At 32.7% G+C, this 17,416-nt stretch overlaps 1 protein-coding gene across 1 annotated transcript in view; it reads right to left on the bottom strand.

The window, feature by feature from the left end:
- Positions 1 to 17,416, bottom strand: part of LOC114334498 (breast carcinoma-amplified sequence 3 homolog) — a 106,399-nt gene that overhangs the window by 41,146 nt on the left and 47,837 nt on the right. The window contains exons 8-9 of the mRNA XM_028284545.2: positions 12,515 to 13,001; positions 3,463 to 3,701 (exon numbers count right to left, since the gene is read on the bottom strand). Coding sequence (XP_028140346.2) covers positions 3,463 to 3,701; positions 12,515 to 13,001 — 726 coding nt within the window. The remainder of the gene's footprint in view (positions 1 to 3,462; positions 3,702 to 12,514; positions 13,002 to 17,416) is intronic.

The following is a 17,416-nucleotide window of genomic DNA, read 5'->3' on the forward strand; positions in this document are numbered from 1 at the left end:
TCTTGAGAAAGCATATGATAGAGTTCCTCGAGAGATAATGTGGTGGGCACTCAATAAGAAAGGAGTCCCTGGCGAATATGTAAAGATTGTGAGAGATATGTATGAGGGAGTAACGACTAGTGTTAGGGCAGGTGTGGGAGAGACTGATAAATTTCAGGTGAAAATAGGATTGCACCAAGGCTCGGTGCTTACTCCTTATTTATTCTCATTAGTTTTGGAGAAGATAACAGCGAAACTGCAGTGTAGCATTCCATGATGCCTAATGTATGCTGATGATGTAGTGTTAATAGGAAATAGTGAAAGAGACTACGAACAAAAACTGGAACAGTGGAGACAAGCTCTGGAGGAAAAAGGTTTAAAACTTAGTAGGACAAAAACAGAGTATTTGGAATGTTCATTTAAAGATGGAGTTAATACAAATAAAATGGTATCTTTGGATGGTGAAATGATTGTGAAAAGCAATAGTTTTAAGTACCTAGGATCGGTATTACAGAGTAGTGGAGAAATAGATGGAAATGCATGCAGTAGAATTAGGACTGGATGGATGAAGTGGAAAGAAGTGAGTGGTGAGTTGTGTGACAGAAAAATTCTAATAAAGCTGAAGGGAAAATTCTATAAAACAGCCATAAGACCGGCTATGATGTACGGAACTGAATGTTGGGCAGTGAAAAAGAAAGAGGAACAACGAATGCATGTGGCGGAAATGAGAATGCTTAGATGGATGAGTGGAGTGACAAAGAAGGATAAAATTAGAAATGAGTATATTAGGGGAAGTCTAGGTATGACACCAATTGATGCCAAAATGAGAAAGCATAGGTTAAGATAGTTTGGTCATGTTCAACGTCGAGACGTTAATCACCCAATACGAAGAATAGCTGAAGTGCAGATTCCTGGAAGGAGTAGGAGAGGAAGACCAAAGAAGACCTGGGAGGAGACGACAAGGCAGGACATGTTGGTAAAGGGGATGACCCAAGATAGAATTGTGTGGAGAAATGCAATTAGGGAAGCCGACCCCGCACAGGGATAAGGCAAAGAGAATGATGATTGGTGACTTTCTGACTTTCAGTAGTAATTGCACGAGAGCTCTAAAATTATCGATTTGTTTCCCGAGTGACACTTTGACAGTTTTATTTCACGGCCCGAAGGGGAGTGAAATTATGTCAAAGTGTCACGAGAACTAGTCGATAATACTTTTAGAGATTGAGTGTAATTCGCTGAAATTATTTCTTGGATAAAACTGTCTTTTTAAATCATTTTAACTAATATTTTATTGATATCTTCACCTGAATATTTGCTAAACCCGTTTCTTGGTGTTATCTGTGACAAGTTGTAAAACATTAATTGTCGTTAATGTCACTGAATGTTCATTTTTGCGTAGCAACGAAGGGCATCTGACGTAATGCTTGACGACGGGATATTATCAAAAATTATCAGTAGTAATTGCACAAGAGCTCTGAAATTATTGAATTTTTCCCGAGTGACACTTTGACAGTTTTAATTTCACGAGCAGAAGGCGAGTGAAAATTATGTCAAAGTGTCACGAGAGCAAAAATTCTATATTAATTTCAGAGGTCGAGTGCAATTTGTTGCGATTATTTCATGAATAAAACTGTTCAAAACGAAAATTTTATTGTAATTTATTTATGTAAGTACCATTAAACACACAGTTTTTATAAATATTTGACGATTGAAAGTCATCTCTTTTATAATTTTTAAAACATTAATTGTCATTAATGTCACTGAATGTATTTTTTCGTAGCAACGAAGGGCATCTGACGTAATATACTTAACGACGGGAGATTATCAAAAATTATCGATTTAATTCAGATTTCTGTAGCTTTCTATTGGTCAGAATCTCCTATGAATGAAATAATCAGTAATAATTGCACAAGAGCTCTAAAATTATCGAATTTTTTCCGAGTGACACTTTGACAGTTTTAATTTCACGAACCGAAGGGGAGTGAAATTATGTCAAAGTGTCACGAGGGCAAAAATTCGATAATAATTTTAGAGATCGAGTGCAATTTGTTGCGATTATTTCATGAATAAAACTCTTCAAAACCAAAATGTTATTGTAATTTATTTATGTAAGTACAAATTAGTACAATTAAACACACAGTTGTTATAAATATTTGACGGTTTAAAGTAATCACTTTTATAATTTTTAAAACATTAATTGTCAATAATGTCACTGAGTGTATTTTTTCGTAGCAACGAAGGGCATCTGACGTAATATACTTGACGACGGGATATTATCAAAAATTATCAGTTTAATTTATATTTCTGTAGCTTTCTATTGGCCAGAATCTCCTATGAATGAAATAATCGCTGTAATTTTTATTTCTGTAGCTTTCTATTGGCCAGAATCTCCTATGAATGAAATAATCATAATAGTAATTTTTACCCGAGTTATTAAGCATTGAAAATGGTGATTTTCGCATTTTTAAAATTTTAAATCGCGTATAACTCGACAACAATCAATCAACAATGTCCGAAGTGAAAAAATTGGTTTTGTGAATTTGTTTTAAAAAATAGTTTAAACAATTTTTAGACCACGGCACCGCCTGGCACCCTGTGGATTTGTTATAAGAACCGCTTTTTGAGTTTGTAAAAAAAATCGAATCGAAATAAATAAAGGCTAACGGGGCGAAGATACAGCCTGGACTATTAGAAATGTTCCCTTTAAAGAAATCGGAAGGTTGTCGGAGACATTTTTGGACAGAAAATTTTTTTTAACAAATTCCAAAACTCACTTTTTTCTACTCCGAAAAACATTTTTTGTTTTTTTTTTGGATCATTATAAACAAAAAAAAGGTTTCTTGTTATCTTGTTGATAGTTTTCTAAAAAGTTTAAAGATTAAAGAATAATCAAGGTTTATTTCAATTTAGACAGTTATTGTTTATGTTGTTGTTGTTTATTAAAAATGTGTTGGGTATTTGTTTGCGTAATTACGTATAATATGTATAAGTGCGACAGAGACGCACCTAATCGTGCGGAGCTTAAAAATTGAGAAGACTCGCATAATTAATAATTAAACAACAACACTCTAACTTGAAATAAACCCCAATTAATCTTTAGAATATTTAATCTTTTTAGAAAACTGTTAGCTTTAGGTACAAATAACAACAGACCTTTTTTGTTTAAAATGGCCCAAAAAAACCTAAAAAAATGTTTTCGGGGGAGAAAAAGGTGAGTTTTGGAATTTGTTTAAAAAAATTATTTCTGTCCAAAAATTTGGCCCGACGCCCTTCAAATTTGTTTAAATGGGAAATTTTTTAACAGGAATCCGCAATAAAACCAAATCAAAAACGTTTCTCATACCTCACAGCCTTAACTAATTATAAAGGACCCAATCAATAATTTTGTAAGAAAATGAAATAATCGTGCGTAAGCTACGTTATAAAAAACTATCAAAAGAAAACATCGAAAAGAAAACTTCACATTCATCATTGTCAACTTACCAGTATCTCTTAATCCGGGCGATTCCAACATTGCGTCGGCCAGATCCTCTTTCAATTGCAACTCCCCTACTCCTCCTCCTTCTTCCAAAGTTCTATGGTAATTCTCCAGCAGATGTTGTTCGCAGCTCGAGGCAGAACTTGATTCTATCAGAACAGCGTTTGCTTTCGTTATCGGCATATTGATGGGTTTGGAGTGACCCAAATCGATAGGTTGAGATTCTCCTACTGACAGGGGAGACCTAAAATGTTTTTTAATTAATTAAAACTACTTTTGCGAGCAAAAAAATTGACTTAAAAGTAAAATAGGTTATATTTTTTGACTACACTGTGTCCTAAGGTTGTTCTGAAGTTATTTCCTTGTGGCATTTTTATTATTAAGTATTTAAATGAAAAATAAGCCACAATTAAATAAAAAAAAATAATTTTATTAACGTTTCGACACCCAAAACTGTGTCCCAAAAGTAGCGGAACGGTCGAATATTTCGCGAAATGAACATCGGATCGAAAAACTGAAAAATACGTGCTCAATAATTTTCAAAAATCTATCGAACGACACCAAACACGACCCCCAACTCTACCCCCTGGAGGTGGGGTGGGGAGGAAGTTTAAAACCTTAAATGTAAACCCCCAGTTTTTATTGCAGATTTGGATTATTTACGTAAAAGTAAGCAACTTTTATTCGAGACATTTTTCGAATTGTGGATAGATGGCGCTATAATCGGAAAAAACGATTTACCGTGATACCATAGGTAAATTATTACAGAAACGGTCTAATATCCCGAGAAATGCATTTGCAAATGAAAACCCAAAAAACACGTGTTTAATATTTTTCAAATACCTATTGAGTTATACCAAATACGACCCCCACTCCACACCCTGGAGCTGGGGCGGGAGGTAACTCGAGAATCTTAAATAGGAACCCCAGATTTTATTGCAGTTTTGAATTCCTCAGGAAAGAAAAAGTAACATTTATTCGAAACATTTTTTAGAATTGTTGATAGATGGCGCTAATAGATCGTATTTTTCCGATTATAGCGCTATTGGCGAGGAACCGCAAAGTGGGCGACGCCTGGTGCCGAATTTCAAAAGCACCAACTCCAGGAAAACATTGACTTTGACATGAATTTATGTACATATTTGCGGTCAGTTTATATTATAATTTACAATGATTTCGACTTGAAAAAACTATTGCAGTGTTCCTAAGTATTCATTCCTATTATACTCTACGTAATGAAGTGAACTAACCAATGCCAAATTACACATTTTCTTAATTTAATGGTTGTATTAAACGTAGTATTGTTTTAATGTTTAAACGACTGTAAAATTAAATAAATAAATAAAATGTAGTATATATTCGGTGCACAGCATGTACACTTCGCGTCAAAAAAACTGGTACAACTCTTATAACCGAAAATCGCGTTTTTCAAGTTGTGTAAGTTGATCTTGTCAAATGTGTCATTCTAATTTCTAGGGCAACGTTGCCAGTCATCTCAATTAAGTACCCATACATTGATTCGTGTTTTATTATAATTTATGAAAATATTTCAATTCAAAAATAATGATATGTAGTTAATAAATCTAGACATAACTTTAACTTATTATGTTTAAATTAAAATCGAGAAGCGTGATTGTTTTCTCGTAAATTGTACTGTAAATACAAAACTCTATTGAGTTGTAGGATGCTAGAATAAGCACACGGGGAAAATAAAAAAATTGATTTGAAATTAATACAATATGAATAACTTTTACAGTGAACAAGTGTGGAATTTAAATGTATGTATTACAATTCGAAACTGCTGAAATATTAATATTTTGTCATAGCTCCATTATTATTAATCACTTCTTGTAATCTTCTGGGCACTGAGAAATAAATTTAGTTATAAATTTTAATCTTCGTCCAAGCTTTCCCAGGTTTCTTCAATGATGGTCAATTGGTAGTGATAAAAATAATACCTATCTAACATATCCTATTTATACATTTTTAAACGTCATTTTTTGTATTCAGATTTAGTGCAATTCCGTTACCTGTTATGGCAACAACGAAGTGATTCACGAACTATTGTATCCAGTCTGAACACAGATTTACATTGGGAAAAAAAGTTACCAGTTTTTTATGACGGGAAGTGTACGTTTTTGTGTAAAATATTCCGACCACCTCATAATAATTTCCAAAACAATTATTATAAAATAAGTTCACCTACTTAGTTTACAGTTTTATTTAATTAAAAATTGTTATCTATTAGTGTAAAATAAATTGTAGTGTACCTATTAACTAAACTAAAAAACAATATTAGAAATTGTAAGATAGATTAATAATTTTTAAAACGCTGTGTAATTATCAGGGACCAGATTTTTTTGCTGGACTGTGTATATCGAGCAGGATAAAAAGTAATGGCAACTTTAATTTAATAAAATGTTTCTTTATAAAGAAATTGAACAAATATATCGATAGCTTAATATGAAAGCATTGTAAGAGTTCCTTACATTAAATTATGATTATCGCAGATGCAAATATTTGAATTATTGATAGTTTCTAGTTAATGAAAAAAAGGTAAAAACAAATCAGTAGTTAGCATCAAATTTTAATGAATGCATACAGATGAAACATAATTTGAGTCTTCTTTAACCCTTAAAATGTCTTAGTGGTAAAAATTAGTGGTTACTTTGGCAAAAAACCCGTGTAAATGATTTATATTCAACGTTTAACGACTTCGAAATCAAATGACAAATTCATTGTTTTCCTTTAGTTATCGTCCATCTTTGAGATTTTGAGCGCCCTCTGTCGGAATTTAATTTTGCGAATCTATCAACAATAATTTTTTCATGAGGAATCCATATCTGCAATCAAAAATGGGGCTCCTATTTAAGATTTTAAAGTTACTCCCCTCCCCACCTCCAGGGGTGGGGAGGGGTCATGTTTGGTGTTATTTGATATAGGTTTTTGAAAAATATCAAACACATATTTTTTGGTTTTTTATTTGGAAGTATCTTTCTCGAGATATAAGACATTTTCTATAATTTACCTATGGTATCACGATAAACTGTTTTTTCCAATTATAACGCCATCTACCTACAATTCGAAAAAATGTCTCGAATAAAAGTTACTTACTCTTACGTAATGAATCCAAATCTGCAATAAAAACTGGGGGTTTCTATTTAAGATTTTAAAGTTACCTCCACCCCACATCCAGGAGATGGAGTGGGGGGACATGTTTGGTGTCATTGATATATTTTTGAAAATTATTGAACACGTATTTTTCAGTTTTTCGATCGGATGTTCAGTTCACGAAATATTCGACCGTTCCGCTACTTTTGGGACACCATATAAATATATGTAAAATTAGAAGTAAAATATTGTGAACTTAATATTGTATGTGAGAAAACATGTTATAAATGAATGAATATAAAAGTAAATTAACATAAGAAATACTGAGTATTTCCTCCTCTGCGTTGTATTACACTTTTCATGCGAGATCTTAAAGACCTTTTTAAGTTTCTGACTGATTCCTGAAGAATGGCTTCCCACCTTCATTTAATGCAGTTTTAGCTACGCCCTACGCCCCGGTCGCTAGTGATGGATTACGGACCCGAACCCTGCGTTTGAGCTCAGCTCATAGGTGCTCGATGGGATTCATATCCGGACTCAATGGAGGCCAGTCCATTGTTGTTATATTGATGTTGGCCAGGTAATACGGGCTGTGACATCGAGCGTTATCATGCATTAGCATGACGCCTTCGCCTATGTAGCCGGCGCAGGAACAATATGGTCTTAGTGAATATCCGTAATGTAACAATCCGCTGTCTAACTCCCTACTCGACCACCACCGGGCACGAACACAAGCTTTATTTTTCGTTCTAAAGATATACCACCCCAAAACATACACGAACCACCTCCATAGCTCACTGTTTTGACAATGCTGGGCAAATGGTTCTCCGGGCCTCAGATGACCGTGGCGTCTGCTGTCTTCTTGCTTTACAGGCACATTCGACTCTCGTCAGAGAATAAAACTCTGCTCCAGTGGCCAAAGTCCCAATGACGTGTTCTCGGGCAACTTTTTTCTGACGTGCGTTGAATTTGGCCCTGTGTTAGCTTGTCTGGGAGTCAAAGTGGCAGACTTGAATCGTCTAACTATCCACTGAGTGACGGTGAAACCTCGAACATTCCTCAAGGATTGTCGAAGCTCAACTCCTGTCGCGTGCTGATTCTGCAAGGCACTCAGGACAATGAATCGATCATCCCTCTCTGATATTACAAGTCGCCCAACCGAACCTGGTCGTTGACTATAGCTACCGGTCCTTTGGTTTCGGCGGTAAGCCCTTGAGACTGCAGGCTGCGTTATAAGGAGGCGACGGGCGACACTCCTCTGACTATAGCGCTCTCGTAATTATGCAACAACCTGGGCAGCTTTCACTGGTGAAGTTTCCATTTATATAATATTCACTTACTGCACTTTGAAGTGTACACACACGTCAACGTTTGAAAAGCGACTTAGACGATCACATGTAAATTCGCAGAGGTCTACATTACGTACAACATGCCCGTTACAATGTATGTTTTATTCCGTATGCCATACAGAAGTAGGCAAATTTTACAACACGTTGCCAATTTGCATAAAACAATTATTTTTTGGAAGCTCTACAACAGAAAATATTTTTTTTGCATTAGTTGTTTTAATTCAAAGAAGACAACATGAAATTACTAACCATAAAATACAAAAGCTTTGATTTTTTTAATAACGTTGCCAATGACAACTGTAGAAACTGCCACAGAAGATGTCACCTTAAAAATTTTTGCCGTGAAACGGGAACGTGGAAGAGGAACCCGTGTTTCAGTAATATCATAACACTATTTATTTTCAGGAAATAAAGAAGTCTTACAATATACAGGGTGAGTCATAACTATAGGGACATAGACTAAGGACAGGTTATTTGGACCAAAATATGGCTATTGGGCCAAATATGCCTTAATAAAATGTTGCTGAGAAAAAAGATACAGGGTGTTAAAGTTAATTTTTGTTTTTCGTTTTTTGCTAATAGTTTCCCTGTATATTTGTAAATTGCTATCAAAATTGGCACAGAGGCATAATCTTAGACAAGAAATAGTATTTTATCTACAATTTTACGTTTTGTCATAGAGGGTGCCACGTGGATCATTCCTGATGATCAAATTGAGTCTAAACTTTTTCTGATGAAACTTTTTAGTAATTTTTATTAGAAAATATGACGTAAACATCATTTTTACGTAAAATTGGTACTCTTGTTTAAACATGATAATTTCAACCGTTTTCGATAAAAACGCAATTAAAGATTTCATGAACTCAGAAGGGGATATCAAATACCAAACTAATAAACAAAGTTGCAACTGAAATGATTGTGACGAGGCATTTCAATCAAAAAAGTAATGATTACTTTTAAAAAATGCAACACTACACTACACTGTCACATCAAAAATAATTTACTCTGAACAAATGACATTTACCAACAACAATTATCTGACAGTCCAAAGCATACTTTTCATAAATGAAATAATATTTGAAATCCTTTTTTAAGACTCTAAGCAGTTCGACTGCGTTTTTATCGAAAACGGTTGAAATTATCATGTTTAAACAAGAGTACCAATTTTACGTAAAAATGATGTTTACGTCATATTTTCTAATAAAAATTACTAAAAAGTTTCATCAGAAAAAGTTTAGACTCAATTTGATCATCAGGAATGATCCACGTGGCGCCCTCAATGACAAAACGTAAAATTGTAGATAAAATACTATTTCTTGTCTAAGATTATGCCTCTGTGCCAATTTTGATAGCAATTTATAAATATACAGGGAAACTATTAGCAAAAAACGAAAAACAAAAATTAACTTTAACACCCTGTATCTTTTTTCTCAGCAACATTTTATTAAGGCATATTTGGCCCAATAGCCATATTTTGGTCCAAATAACCTGTCCTTAGTCTATGTCCCTATAGTTATGGCTCACCCTGTATAAACTAAAAGGGGTAGTTTCCTGGGTTGGCTGTATACCACATAGTTACAAAACTCTAACATGAAGTAAAAACCACTTCTATGTAAAAGGTATATTTAATAAAATTTAAACGAATAAACGTTCATTCAGAACGTTTTCGGACATATCAGTCCATCATGTGTGAATATAAAATAGAATAAGTAATCCCACTATTAAAATTGAAAAGATGGTTGAAATTATGAAAGTTAAAAATGTGGTTATGATTACTTACTCATATATATTTGCTAACTAGCCCCAGAACCAAACAATGGTTGTACTTATAATCCAATCTACATTATAGTGTTGTGAAATTGGAAAGGCTAAACGCCGATCTTAAAAGAATACCTCCGGGAACATGGTGAGACTCTAAACGAGAACCCTAACAACCATCTTGGGCCGAGGTCTGCCAAGTGTCAAAAGTTTGTAAGGACACCGAATAAATAGCCACACAGAAGCGAATCTGACTGTCGTTTCCGTTGATTTTGTTGGGACCGAAATATTTGACCTTGTGCACCAGTTACAGAATAGAACTTGATGTTCTAAAAGGAATAGACCATTCCAAATTAGGTAATATTTTTGACAAGTAGTTATTAATTAAATATGAAATATAAAATTTAACTATAAAATATAAATGATGAAAGGGTTGCTAATGCGAGTTCATTATACCACTGGATAAGGAAATGAGTCTATACTCGCAATCTTAAAGTTTGTATGTTATTTATTAGTTGTTACAATCAAGGGCAACCGGTTTCGAAGCTTACATTTTATGCTTCATCATCAGGCCCAGTACATATAGTCTTCACATATACAAACTACTAGCTAAAATTAACAAAAAGACAAAATGTACATACATATAAAAATATAAAAACAACTATGTCTAGGTTGTGAAAAAAAAACATACAATAAAGCAAACCAACTGTGGAGTATTGAACTCAGGGTTCCATAAGGTGTATATTGGGACTTTCTTTGATTGGGAGTGACCAGTCTGATGTAAATTGCTTGGTATATAAATTTTTATATATACTACCATCAATCCTTAAGTGCGTAAGGGTTGATGGAGTCTAGACAAGAGGGTATAAATGATCAAAATAAACATAAAGTTTTTTGCAATAGGTATGTACTTACATATCAGTATTTGGAACTGTTCTACAGCCAAAGATATTGTTCCGGAAGTCACCAGCCCCATCAAAAAGCAGACAAGTTTTAGTTTTGGATCTTATGTTGCAAATGTTGAATTTTTGTATCTACAGTTGGTTTTTTGTCTTAAAACTTTTCCAATGCAGTTGTTTTCTTTAATTTTGTTTGTAATGTTTGTATTGGTGTAAAAACATTTAAATATAAAAATTGGACATCACACACAAATTAACATTCACAAAAAATTTTTTAAAAAAGAGGGGTTTCTCAGGATGGCATGGAGGTATTTTATTTTTTCTATTTCTTATATGTCAGATTTCCCACTACTTTTGATTGACATATAGGAAATAGAAAAAATAAAATACCTCCATTGCATCCTGAGAAACCCCTCTTTTTAAAAAAAAATTTTGTGAATGTTAATTTGTGAGTGATGTCCAATTTTTATATTTAAATGTTTTTACACCAATACAAACATTACAAACAAAATTAAAAAAAACAACTAAAAATTAAAGAGAACAACTGCATTGAAAAAGTTTTAAGACAAAAAACCAACTGTAGATACAAAAATTCAACATTTGCAACATAAGATCCAAAACTAAAACTTGTCTGCTTTTTGATGGGGCTGGTGACTTCCGGAACAATATATTTGGCTGTAGAACAGTTCCAAATACTGATATGTAAGTACATACCTATTGCAAAAAACTTTATGTGTATTTTGATCATTTATACCCTCTTGTCTAGACTCCATCAACCCTTAAGCACTTAACGATTGATGGTAGTATATATAAAAATTTATATACCAAGCAATTTACATCAGACTGGTCACTCCCAATAAAAGAAAGTCCCAATATACACCTTATGGAACCCTGAGTTCAATACTCCACAGTTGGTTTGCTTTATTGTATGTTTTTTTTTCACAACCTAGACATAGTTGTTTTTATATTTTTATATGTATGTACATTTTGTCTTTTTGTTAATTTTAGCTAGTAGTTTGTATATGTGAAGACTATATGTACTGGGCCTGATGATGAAGCATAAAATGTAAGCTTCGAAACCGGTTGCCCCTTGATTGTAACAACTAATAAATAACATACAAACTATAAGATTGCGAGTATAGACTCATTTCCTTATCCAGTGGTATAAAATATAAATAAAATAAAACATATATATAAATATAAAATTTAACTATAAACAACTGTCACGTCAGTCGCAAAAGTGAGGTTGCACCAGTTACTGATACATGAGCATGAAAATTATGTTACCGTTTTCGGCAGGAGTTTCGCTTCTGTGTGGTTATTTATTCTGTGGTAAGGAACTACTTGTCGTGACAGTGACAGTTAAGGAAAAGGTAGTCGATTTTCAAAAGTTTCAACATAAGGTCATGAACCAAAACAACGATGTGATAGAGATTTTAATACCTGAAATGTCTGATATATAAATCTATTGTTTTTAAAAAAGAAAAAGACAAATGTGTTTTACAGAATTTAGAATTTAAAATTATTTGTATTTAACTGTTAACTAAAAATTGACTATAAAATTACACTGATCAAATTAATTGAAAAGAAGAATGTGAACAGATCTTTAATAATGATAAAGATAAAACAGGTGGTGATGAGAGAGAAGAAAATTAAATTTTTAATTGGTATACAGAAATATATGCAGAAAATTAAAATCTAGGTCAAATTTTATTTGGACTTTGTATTGGTTGTTGTACATATTGAAGGGAAATATTTTTATTTAAATGTGAATGAAAATTGTTAAAATAATAAATTGTAGTTACAGATATAATCAATCTTATAGTAGGAGATGAGTATGATTAAAAATTGCATTTATTATGAAACATTTTTTAAAATATATATGTTTCACAAGTCTTACAATATAGGTGTCAAATACAAATCAATATATAAAAACTTACCCGGCAATGGTTTTATATGTTTTAAAAGTAAACTGTGGTCCCATCCACAACCTCCTGTGAGGTCCTGCATGTGTAATAATCTCCACTTGCGACAACCAATGCTCATCATTATAATCCGGTTTATTACTCTTAACTTCCACCTTATCCTGTTTAACGAAATTAAGATTCTCTTTCGTCATGGGTGGCACCAGATCTACTCCACCAGTTTTTCTCTGCAACAACCATTGCGCTCTAGCTGTAACTGTGAGTTCAATGGGAGTGTCACTGGAGACTCGTTCTTTCGGTATGTTGGATTGCTGGTGAGGATCGAGATCATACTGTATAAGAGTTCCCAGACAGGACATGACAAAGAGAGAGTCAATAGGTTTGGTGTTCTTGATTATTGAACTATCGCGGGTCATGTCAATGAGTGCTCGTGGAGCCCCGAAGCAAGTGACCAGTCGAAGAGAGATGTTTTCCTCTGATGCAGATGGCAATCTTTGGCGACCTAAAATATGATTTGTTTATAATTAAAGTAAAAGTAGAAATGCTTTGAAAACATATGCAGGGTGTGACGCAATAAGTTTTAAGGTTTAAAACAGACGAACCACTCTGCAGCTCTACTCTGTGGATCCACACAGTGGCTGAAACAGGCGGTTTTGTAGCCTCAATGCTTTTGTAATGGACGCCACAGTAGTGAGGATCGCCGACAGTGAGCAGCTACTGCCGCTCGTGTGGAATGGCACGTATAATTTACATAAAAATTTACGGCTAATCATCGGAAGCTACTTTGTGGATCCATATATAGTCCAGGGTAATAAGGATTTTCTCGGGAAACTCAAAGATCCAGGTAGCTGACTAATTTTTTAGTTATTATAGACCTATAGGGAGAAAACCTACCTGTTTCCTGCCTAGAGTTCGCGTCCGTTTTTTAATTATTAACAATTTAGTGCAAAAATCGCGATTTTTTCGATTTTTTGCACTTCATTCAAAAACTAAATAGTTGACATAAAATTACAAAATTCAGTTTTTTAGAACATTGAAAAGCCTTCAAAATTCCGATTTTTGAAAGTTAAAAAGTTAATTTGTTGCTACGCAAACTGCAAAATAAGTGAAAATCGTTATTTGTTAATAAATGTTACTAAAACTACCTTAGAACTTTAGTGTTTCACCCAAAGTTGGATATTGTGGTACTTAACAAACCCTCGAAATTTGAGACTGATCCATTAATTAGTTTAAGAGTTATTCTATTTGTTTATCCCAGAGACCTTTATTTTGCAATAAGATAAGACAGAAAATAATGAAGATGGAGCAATTCTGAGTATGCCAAATTAAATAACTTTAAAAATGTTGTCCGTTGAAACAATCTTTTTATATATTCGAAAAGATAGTATTTTAGAATTTTCAAATAAAAAAATTTAGCCTGGGCTCATTTGGGACAAAGTTAGCCATATGTTTTTTTTAATTCACAGCTAATTTGTTTATAATAATTAAGGAATCTCATTAATGCCATTTTAAAGAAGGGGATTTGAATTTTTTCTTAAAAAAACTGCACAAACATTATACCTTCACAGCACCCTCTACGATTTTTCAAAAATGTAGTGCAAACGATTACTAGGGGGAACCTACAAATCCAGCGAGTTAAAATACCGAAAAAGCAATTTCAAACGAATATAATCTCCGATCAATTGCTGTATCTCCGGATCAACTCAATGGATTTTGATCTTTCTTTTTTTAATTGGTATGTAATTTTTACGTACATTACAAATAGGCAATTTGTTTATAAATTTATTAATTAATAAGCAGTCTAATTTCTTTAAACAATTCTTGAAAAAATATTTTTTTACAAAAATCTATTTTTTTAATGATAGTCATTAATGATCACAGAAAAAGTTAAAGTACACTTTAATAAATAAATGATTTTTATTAGATAATTATTTATTGAAGATAATTTATTTAATCAAGTATACCTTAACTTTTTCTATGATTAATAGGGATAGTATGATTAAAATCATGGATTTTTGGGAAAAAATTATTTTTTCAAAAATTGTTTAAACAAATTAAACTGTTTATTAATTAATAAATGTCTAGACAAATTACATATTTGTAATGTACAGAAAAATTACATACCAATTAAAAAAAGAACTATCAAAATATATTCAGTAGATCCCGAGATAGAGAAAATGATAGTAGTTTTAAGTTGCTTTTTTTAGTTTTTGAATTCGTGCATTTGTCGGCTCCCAGCTCCCCCTTCACTTACCACGACTAGTCATCAGTTAAACTACATTTTCAAAAATTCGTGTAAAATAGCTGCTTTTGTAATATGTAAAATGACTTTTTTTACAGACAATATTTTTAAAGTTATTCCAAATGTTTTTAAACTACAAAATTTCACAAATTTGGCATTAGGATTTTTGACTATATTAGATAATCTTTTTATCGTTTTTTAGTACATTTTGATAGTATGAGTTTTCTACTTTCATTTGGCATACTCAGAATTGCCCTATCTTCATTATTTTATGTCTTATGTAATTGCAAAATAAAGGTCTCTGGGATAAACAATTGGAATAACTCTTAAACTAATTAATGGATCGGTCTCAAATTTTGAGGGTTTGTTAAGTACCCCAATACCCAACTTTGGGTGAAACACTAAAGTTCTAAGGTAGTTTTAGTAAAAGATATTAACAAATAAGGATTTTCACTTATTTTGCAGTTTGCGTAGCAACAAATTAACTTTTTAACTTTCAAAAATCGGCATTTTGAAGGTTTTTTAATGTTCTAAAAAATTAAATTTTGTAATTTTATGTCAACTATTTAGCTTTTGAAAGGGGTGCAAAAAATCGAAAAAATCGCGATTTTTTCACTAAATTGTTAATAATTAAAAACGGACTCGAACTCTAGGCAGAAAACAGGTAGGTTTTCATCCTATAGGTATACAATAACTAAAAAAGTAGTCAGCTACCTGGATCTTTGAGTGTCCCGAACATGGTCTATTTCCAGCTTATTACCCTGGTCTAATAGTAGCGCTGCAGAGTGGTTTGTCTGTTTTAAACCTAAAACTGATTGTGGTTAGTTATGTTAAAAATCTGAAATTACGAAACTGGAGATTTTGGATGACGCTGAATTGAAATAGAACGTTGTCCTGAATGTGGCACTTCCGGTTATACCGGAAGTAAATGCCAACTTTGTTATTTTAAATGGAACCTAATTTATTCATATCATTTGGTGCAACACTTCTGTATCACACGATCTGTGACAATTCTGTGATCTTCCTCGAAGGGTACAAGTCTGTGCATGGCTTTTAATGAAGACGCAAGAGGAAGAAAACTTAATAAAAAAAGTTATATGAAAATCCACATGTTAGTTGATGTTAGTAGAGAACATTATTTCCAAGAAAGTTGGAGTTTTAATATTTTTTGTGCAGTAAAATTGTAGCATTGCAATTTTAATAGTAAAAAATTACAGCATTGCACCTTTTAGAAACAGCCATACGACCGGCATTACATACTTTAAGAAATGGAGAGGTGGCTTCAGCTTGGTATCAGCAAAATAGAGCACCTCCTTATAACTTTGGGCATGTTGTTCAGCATATTTACGACATGCTTGATGATAGATGTATTACCAATCAGTGTCCGTTTCGTTGGCCAGCTCGCCCTCCTGAATTAACTCCTTTAGATTTTGGTATTTTGGGATCATACATTAAAAATCAGGTTTTTTCCAAACCTGTTACCTACGTCAAATGACCTTGCTTCTTACTTCTTTTAATTCTCTAATACTCGACTATGTTTCCAGAATTACAAGACATAATGAAAAGGATTCATAAATGTCTATAAGATACTAAACGAATTGGATTAAAAAAATATACGATATAGGGCATAGCCTTTAGTAATGTTCAATGAATAGAATATTTTATATGGTGAAAGGATTTTTAAATACAAATTTTTTCATCTCAGTTTCTATTTCGTTGGTTCTATAGTTATCTACTACTACTCCAGGCTGTGGGTGAAAAATAGGTCGATTTCAGGATATAATTCAGGAATTTTTGAATCCTATCAGGTGTTGTAAAGGACGATGCCAGGAATAACTTCTACTAAAATGTGACCAAAAATATTGTGAGCTTTTTTTGTTATTGCGATTTTCATTTGTTAAATTTGAAATAAGATTTTTAATTTTGCAGCTTAGGATATTGATTCTAGGGAAAAACTTTTTAATAGAAAGTTGTAGTAAATTAAAAAACCTACAATTTGAGCTATGGTAAGTTTAATTTCGTTTATTGGTTATTGCAACACAGCCTGCGAAAGGTCCAAAATGGCCGTTTTTTACAATGGCGTTATTTATTGTACAAATAATTTTTTTATTTTTTAAAGCTTTAAAATGAAGATCTTTCAATTCCAAACATAAAAAAAATTGTAAGGCCGGATTAACGAATTTGTTGCTTAGATATTATAAATTGTTTATCATGCTATAACTTTTTGAAAAAAAAAATCGTAGTGAGTTGGTGAAACATCCAATCTCCTTCTAAAGAGTTATATTTTCATATTCTGATGTAAATAAATGCGTAAAAAATTTTTAAACTTCTAATTTTTGGGTTTGAAAATAAGGGGGCAAATTTCGTTATAAACATTTAGAGCTGAAGCGGCCCTGTACATCCTATGAGTTTTTAACTTACAGATTATTGTTGCTAAAAACGAAACGAAGATTTATAAAAAAATAAAAAATTTCTACGACCAACTGAAGCCGAGCTAAATGTTGGGCTTGAAAATAAGGGGGCAATTTTCGTTATAAACATTTAGAGCTGAAGCGGCCCTGTACATCCTATGAGTTTCTAACTTACAGATTATTGTTGCTGAAGACGAAACGAAGATTTATAAAAAAATAAAAATTTTCTACAACCAAATGAAGCCGAGATCATTGATTCTTTTT

The sequence above is a fragment of the Diabrotica virgifera genome, chromosome 5 (genome assembly GCF_917563875.1).
Source record: "Diabrotica virgifera virgifera chromosome 5, PGI_DIABVI_V3a".
Classification (NCBI taxonomy): domain Eukaryota; kingdom Metazoa; phylum Arthropoda; class Insecta; order Coleoptera; family Chrysomelidae; genus Diabrotica; species Diabrotica virgifera.